At 45.9% G+C, this 8,020-nt stretch overlaps 2 protein-coding genes across 4 annotated transcripts in view; one reads left to right on the forward strand and one right to left on the reverse strand.

Moving 5' to 3' along the window:
• The window catches only part of LOC307086550 (inositol-tetrakisphosphate 1-kinase-like), a gene marked incomplete at its 3' end in the record, with an annotated part of 33,675 nt that extends 30,161 nt beyond the window's left edge, over window positions 1-3,514 (reverse strand). For all 3 annotated transcript variants that reach the window (XM_079751795.1, XM_079751794.1, XM_079751796.1), the window contains exons 1-2: window positions 3,279-3,514; window positions 2,672-2,845 (exon numbers count right to left, since the gene is read on the reverse strand). In XM_079751795.1, the coding sequence (XP_079607921.1) occupies window positions 2,672-2,766 (95 nt within the window). In that variant the 5' untranslated portion in view covers window positions 2,767-2,845; window positions 3,279-3,514. The remainder of the gene's footprint in view (window positions 1-2,671; window positions 2,846-3,278) is intronic.
• Window positions 3,515-4,190: 676 nt separating this feature from the next.
• Window positions 4,191-8,010, forward strand: LOC307086737 (putative E3 ubiquitin-protein ligase UBR7; the record flags this gene model as incomplete). The annotated part of the gene is made up of 11 exons (XM_079752045.1): window positions 4,191-4,313; window positions 4,575-4,708; window positions 4,829-4,889; window positions 4,986-5,081; window positions 5,185-5,238; window positions 5,645-5,750; window positions 6,123-6,259; window positions 6,685-6,867; window positions 6,989-7,145; window positions 7,276-7,337; window positions 7,460-8,010. The coding sequence occupies 11 exons, from the start codon at window positions 4,191-4,193 to the stop codon at window positions 7,538-7,540; spliced, it is 1,194 nt and encodes a 397-aa protein (XP_079608171.1). The 3' UTR covers window positions 7,541-8,010.
• Window positions 8,011-8,020: the final 10 nt, after the last annotated feature.

The following is an 8,020-nucleotide window of genomic DNA, read 5'->3' on the forward strand; positions in this document are numbered from 1 at the left end:
CATCAACATGCATTATCGCTCAGGAGGTAGAGTAGTTGTCTCGTAACCGAAAGGTTGCTAGTTCGATCCCCAGCTCCTCCTAGCTGAGTGTTGATGTGTCCCTGAGCAAGACACTTAACCCTAACTGCTCCTGACGAGCTGGCTGTCGCCTTGCATGGTTGACTCTGCCGTCGGTGTGTCAATGTGTGTATTAACCAATGTAAGTCGCTTTGGATAAAAGCGTCTGCTAAATGCCCTAATTGTAATTGTAATTGTAATCGTGATAGAGCGATAGAGTCTCTATCGTAGGCCATTTTTTTATCGTTTATATCGTTTATATCGCGCATTACTAATAAGCATGATGAGCCCCAAACTGGGAACTGGGGAGGCTGTGTTATGAATGGACACCCAGTGATGGTGCCTTAAAGCGACATCACATGTCCTTTCATGGCCAGCGGGGATCTCCCTGCATACAGCTGTACAGGACAGCACCGACGCCTTCCTGAAAGGCTGGTCATTTCAGATTCACGCCACAAAAAGAACGATGTCTAAAAGGAAAGTTGAACAAGTCCCATCATGGCAGTGATGTGTGTATGAACCAGCACATCTGATCAAGTTAAAAACAGGGCTGAGTTCCAGGGAACTACAGTAAACGTCTTAAATCTAAAGTCACCCTAAATTGCTTATTGCCAAGCATGAAGGTGTCAGAAGGATACTCCTTCCGGTGTCTACACCATAAGCACATTGTCCTTCTCACTTGAGGTTAAGCACTGAACTGTAACTAATGCATAGCAGCTGGCCCCTGGTCCCAAGTTTACAATAGCAATGAATTAAGCCAAGTGCTGGCGATTGAGACATGTTGGCTGTGTCGGACGGGTCCTCTACATATAGAAACAACAGGTATCTCTTTTCAGCACGTACAGTGTATGAGGTAACCGCATGGAGGTAAGCCAAGTTCCATATATTCCTTCCTCTTGAGGATGACTTTGAATGAACAGCGTGGTATGAAACAGGGGAAATCCATTAGAAAAACAGAACTAGAGAATGACATGTGTTTGACATGTGAACACACCAGAGGGCTTTGTGGTACTCTTTCTTTTGCAATAGAAATCTGATTATACTTGTAACAATGGGAAAATTGCCAATTCTCTCTAAAGCTGCACTTCTTCAATATGGTTCCCCTCTATCTAATAGCTTAAATGCCAGCTAATATATATATATATATATATATATATATATATATATATATATATATATATATATATATATATACACACACACTAATCCAGCTTCCCGGTTGAGAGGGATTCCAGTTGGCCAGAGGTATATGAATGGATTAAAGAAATGCTGTGGATTATAATACCACAATGTGTACAATGTGCCCTCTCAATCCAAATTCCTCGCTGGGCTTAACCCACTGAAGGGTTCCACACAAGACAGGTGCACCAAGGCATGGTCACCGTCTGAGAGGACGTTTGTGTGGTCGAGGAACTCCTATATCACCTGTACACCTTCAGACCAGGTTAGGAAGGAACCGATAAGTCCCAGGAAGGATACTGCATATGCATGTCATACACGCTGTACATACACGATGAGGGGACTTTGTCAAGCAGCACAGTATAGTTCCCCTGTCTCACAGAGCAAATCCATGCCCCAATTTACAACCCCTTATGCAACATCATGTGACTCCGGCAGAGTGATGGGCTATTACTTGGCAAGATAACATACATTAGAACAGGCCACGCCCCCTCCCTTGGTCCACATCGGGTATAGGGAAGCGAGATCCTGTAAATACATGCCTTTGACCAGAATGTCATAGCTATGCCTCAGCATTGGGAGACAAATGTGGCTGGAGCTGCACAACTGCAAAATTGTACACTACAGTTTGTTTGTACAATAACTGCACTGTCAAAAGCTGTGTCATAGCCCCCAATAGCTTGTATAAGCTGTACAAGCCAATACAAGCTGAGGTGTACTTTCTTAGGGTTGTTGGTATAAAAGGGCAAAGCCAGTGTCAATAATCATATTAATTTATTGTACAACTGTTGTTTACATGGGGTAAATCGATCTATATGAAATAAAATTAGCATCAATTAGCATAATATATATACATTGACTGGTCATACTAGAACCTAGATTAGAACATAGAAGGGCCTAAAGATTTGGTGGATGTGATTCAGTAGATACTAGCCATTCACTGAAAGGAATTTATGGAGCAGTAGCATCATGGGTTACTCTAACTATTCCTGTTCTCTCATCAACAAAAACAATGGTTTGAGATGAACGTGTGGTCATTATAACTCAACTTAACATTACCAGTCCTACCTATAAACGCTGAAGGAGCATTAATGACTGATTGCTAAGTAATAAGCACACTGTGCTATAAAGGTTAAAGGGTGTAAAGGCATTACACACGGATCGTAATAATCCTCTCTTTTTTTATATATTATAATAGACAATAGTCTATTTAAATATTATTGGATAATTTATACATCATACCAGAGTATAAATCCTGTGCCAGAATAAAGGGTTATATATATTGATAATCCTGAAGGATAGTAAGTACTATAAATACGTCATCAAAACATACACTGTACATGCTTTGATTCAATTAATGCTTAAGCTATTGAATGTATACAATTAATCAAATAGCAATCAGTAACTTTGAGGGTCAGATATATCGGATGCGTACCTGCACAAATCGGCGAAGGCCTGGAAATTCAGCTTTTTCATCTTCTTCTCGCTGAGCCAGTACCCGACTCTCCGGCCTTTGAGGAAGGTCTGCATTTTCACCAGGACTGAAGATGATGTGACCGAGGAATGGACGCGGACGGGCGACAACAGGAAACCGTATCCCCGCACGAACCTAGCAGGGGAAACAAGTTGACTTGCGGTTCCGGAGAAGAGACCCCCGCTAGCAGGAGTGTCCGGAGGCACTGGGAAACCACTGCATGTCACTGGTGACAGAGTTCTCAGCGGTATCCCTACACCTCGACCTAATGTTTCAGCACACCTTAACAGCCAAGCTCATTGAGTATCGTGAGTTTGAGTTCTGCTAACACACATCGCTATCGTTAGCTGGCTAAGAGAGCGAACTGAGACAAAAACGACGAACCACTGCGTTCAACACAGGGCGAGCTAGCTCGTTGAGTCAGTGTCACAACCAACGTAGAAGAAGTCCCGATATCCAACCTACTGTTGCTCAACAAACGTGCTTTACCGGTGGTTGGTAGACGAACAAAATAATAAACTGGTTTAACTAGAAATCAAGCTGGAATCGAGGCTATGTGCAAGCTAACCTGGCTGCTCTTCGGAACCCGTCTCTTCAGGAACTAGCTCCGGTGGTTTCCCATTCTCCGGTCGTCCTGTTTAGCGGGGAAGTTTTCCGACTGGGTGACGGATGACATGTACGGCTAGAACCACGTCGAGATGTTCCCACGTCTCACATCCAAGTCAGGACTGAAACACGGCGCACACAACCCTGGAATCCACACAGACTGACGGCGTGCACGGAGAACATTCCGGGTGGACGGGGTCGCTGTCAGCCTGCAGTACCATCGCCCCCCTTCAGGGGGCGCCAATGGGTTCACTGTTAAAATCGCCACATAAACCCTCAATAAATGAGTAAACGTATGAAAAATACGTCATTCATATTTAATGTGCTACCTTGAATGTAAGAAATAACTAAGACGCAGCTTATCGGGCTTAAAAAAATATCGAGGTTTGTCAGGTCAACTATTTGATTTAGTTTAATGTTGATGCTGCAAGGACGCCATCCACTGGATAGACGACAGTAACACCAGAACTACCAGTCCGGCAGGACTGGTGGGTGTCAAGCTAAACTATTTGCAGCATTGTGTGAGGCATTTGCATTTTGTTTCGATAAAGTTATCCTCAAACAAAAAGCGCTTTGTTAGCGGGGTGCAAAGTTCAACTCGGCAGTGACGTTACAATGGAATGCTCCAAGTAAACCAAACATTTCGCACGTTTATCGCATCATTCAAACGAAACGTGGGCACAGTTGGATCGCGTTATGATTGTATTCTACTATATCCGGATTTATTTTCGCGCGACCAGACACAAAAACAACTCTGCGCCACTTCCGCCACGTGGTCAACTCCCGCCCGGAAAGGGCGTTTGTCAACACTGAGCCAGTCTGCCTGTTGTGTTCAAACGATCCGCGGGGACCTTTGTTCTGAATCTGAACTACAATGTCGGATGTTACAGAAGACACTACAATCGTATCTCTTCGAGATATCACGGACGAGTACGAACTGAGAGAGGCGCTGTCGGTGTTGGCGGGCAGCGACCCAGAACATTGTTCTTACACTAAGGTAAAGGACCGCAGTGCTGACTTGCAGCAGACCCGGATTCCTGCAGCATGTAACGCTCTGGTGTTGCATTCACACATACCAGTTGTTCTCAACGTTGGCCCTAAAGAAACGTCGCTGTGTCTTTGCAACAAAATGCACGATTTGTCAAGTACTGATCCAACGTGGTTTATCAATAATGGTACCTTCCAGGGGTAATTCATATGTCTGCATGTGGCGCCAGTATCCGTTTAATGGATGCTTATTATTTGTTAAACATTGCAGGGCTATGTGAAGAGGCAGGCGGTGTTCGCCTGCAGTACTTGCACTCCCACGGGCGTGGATCCTGGTGGGCTTTGTCTGGCCTGCGCAAACATCTGCCACGATGGACATGACATCTTTGAGCTTTATACCAAAAGGTATTCCAATGGAAGATTCATTTTCTTGAAGAAATAACAGTGTTCACCTCCTCTCGGACTTCACCGTGATAAACTGTAGGTTCAAATAGCTTTTAAATCTCCTTTTTGTTTGTTGTACAGACAGTTTCGTTGTGATTGTGGCAATGACAAGTTTGGGGACTTCAAGTGCCAACTAAACCCAGTGAGTCTTTTCATTGAGATTTTACTATATTGTCGAATCAACCTTTTATGTTGGATTTCATGTGCATTTGCTGATACACTTTATTTTTCTCAATAGACCAAAGACAGTTTGAATCTAAAAAACAAATACAATCACAACTTCTGCGGGAAATACTGCTCCTGTGATCGGCCATATCCAGACACAGACGACCAGGTATATAGAAAGAGACATCATACACTCATATTCCTTCCCTTTCATTCTTAATGATTCCCTGACCATGTCCCTGTCTTCACAAAACCCTTCAAACCTCCACTAGGTGGACGATGAGATGATCCAGTGCATTATATGTGAGGATTGGTATCACACCAGGGTAAGTCTCTTGTCTCTATCTTGTTGATGTAAGGGCGGCATGTGACTTAGGAGGTAGAGCAGGTTGGCCGTTAACCGGAAGGTTGCTAGTTCGATCCCCGGCTCCTCCTAGCTGAGTGTCGAGGTGTCCCTCATCCTACGACGAGCTGGCTGTCGCCTTGCATGGTTGACACTGCCGTCGGTGTTTGAATGTGTGTATGAACAGATCAAAGTAAGGCAATACGGTAATGCGCTTTGAGTGACCCCTGGTTAAAAAAGCTCTATATAAATGCAGTCCAATACACACTGGTATTCCACGTCTCACGCAGTACTGTAAACCAGAGTGATCCGCCGTAGCTGAAACATGCATCGATGTATTAAGATGAGTCCATGCCTATTAAGGTTGGCCTGTTGTCTCCTCCTCTCAGCACCTGGGCTGTGCCGTGGTGGACTCTGAGGAGCTGCAGGAGATGGTGTGTGAGGCGTGCATGAACAAAGCCCCCTTCCTGTGGAGCTATGCTGCTCATATTGCAGGTGACCAGTGTTCCCAGCTCACGCCTTTTTCATAGTTGGATACTTTGACCGAGAGGCGTCCAGGGGTTGAGTTGGCAATCTTATTTCTGCCTTTTCTTTAATTGGTGAAGTAAAGAAACTGTATTGTTTTTATTTAATGAATCAGTGTACAGAAGTTCTGCACACAGTGCAATCATTGTTACTTATATGGTTCTAGCTTCACTACTAATTTGATAACTGATGTTACTGTAGAAGTCTTAGTGCAATACCCATTGAACAAGCATCTACTTTCACTTTGCTGTGACATTTGCTTTATGATAATTCCAAATGAACAAGAGGTCTGACCTCCCAACATCCGAGTTAAAGGAGAATTTACCGTTCCTTCCTCCTCAGCGGCGCCTGTGATCAAAGTTGGTTATTCGGGGGAAGAGCTGGAGGTGAATGTTGACGAACTGGAAAACCAGGAAGACCGGAAGTGTGAGGCCTTTAGAAACGGGGGCGAGGGATCCTCCTGCCAAACCCTGGACAAGGTGAGAAGACTGGAGACATTCGGCTCTTTTCTACCATATGTCTCCCCATTTGGAAGTATAGTAACATTAATGTTGTATCATGGGTGCACGGTTATGGTGTCTCCCACCACCAGGTGGCACTGGATAGTAATGTGTAAACTGAGCCCTGAAAGCAGGTCGGTCTTCTTCCTGGTTGGGGTAATTGTGGGTGAAGTGATCCGTGAAGCACAGCTCTCCGTACACTTGGGACAGGCTCTGGCCAGCTCTGACCGGGCAGCTCACTGTAAACAAAGATGATTTCATCCGCACGCCCGCCCAGTGTCTGGGGCTGGGTGCGGCCGGGACAGGACGACCTACTTATCGCACTTCAACCGCAGTGGGGCCCGGCCACCTGCCTCGCCTGCCCAACACTCGCTCCTCATTCAGTGATGTTTCTTTTGCCCTAGCAACCAGAAAACCAAAGTGCGGCCTTCAAGCGGACGCACCAGGAGATGACGGACAGCCCGGTGAAGACCCACGGCTGCAGGCTGAAGGAGCTCCTGACCGGGGGTCCGCACAGGGCGCGAGAGGGAGCCGTGTTCTGGCCCTATAATTGGCGCTCACAGCTGTGCACCTGTGTAAGCTGCAAGGTAGGCTTAAAAAAAAGCATGACCCTTCCCCCTGCTTGCACGGTGTGGATGTCTGTGATCGACTCAGAGAGAACATTTGATTCCACCTGAGATTATCCTGTGTCCTTGGATTCATCCACAGAGGGCCTATTTGAAGTCGGAGGTGCAGTTCCTGTTGGATGAGTCGGACACGGTGCTGGCCTACGAGAACAGCGGCCGGGCGCAGCCGCTGGGCGAGGACCTGCTGATGTCATTCCTGAGCTCCATGGACCACGTGCAGCAGCTGGAGATGATTTACCGTGAGTTCTGGGCACCGGACGGACACGAGGGCTTTTAATTGGCCGAAACAATACACTGTAATTGCATCGGGAAAGGCTACTGGTCCAGATGTGAAACATAACAATAAAAAGATCTTCCCACTTTTCCTAGATTACAATGACCTAAAAACAGAACTGACGACATTCCTGCAGCAGTATGCCGTTGAAGAAAAGGTGAGGACTGATCCTAAAATAAACTGTGCTTTGAAGGGCATTGAATAGCTTCCTGTCCTTTAGAAATAGCCTCAACCCATCCTGCAGACTCTTAACCAGTCTCCTGTCCAAACGTCTGTCAGGTGGTCACAGCAGAGGACATAAAGCAGTTCTTCGAGGGGCTACAGTCGATGAAGAGGAGGCGACCCAACGCAGGCTACTGAAGACGCACTGGGCCGATGCTTCCCTTACAGTGGGACTGATCTGGGACCATCTTTTCCGGCTCAATACCGTTTAGAAACGTGCTGCTACCGATTCGATGCCCGATACTTGAACAATGAAGGGATTTGAAGAGCCAGATGTACTGGTATCCATAAGTTTGTTAACGCCTACCTTGCCTTCATCGCTCATACTTGAATAAGTCACTGTTTTTTTACCTTTAGACGAGGTTCGTCAACATCTGCCTTGTGCTTTAAGTCATGTTTTGTGCCTCCTTGGAGACCTAACGGTCCATTATCAATGAACACAGCGTTTTGTCAGCCTGCGAAACACCTTTGTGCATTCCCCTGTGATTTCCATGAGTAGGCAGAGTGCTCCTTAGGGCTGTGTGACGTTTGGACTTATTGATGCTGACGGGTGTGGAAGCCAAAACCGTTCTCTGCACCACTGATGTGAAATATTGCTGATTGTGGTTAAAACACATG

The sequence above is a fragment of the Pollachius pollachius genome (genome assembly GCF_949987615.1).
Source record: "Pollachius pollachius genome assembly, chromosome: 15".
NCBI lineage: Eukaryota > Metazoa > Chordata > Actinopteri > Gadiformes > Gadidae > Pollachius > Pollachius pollachius.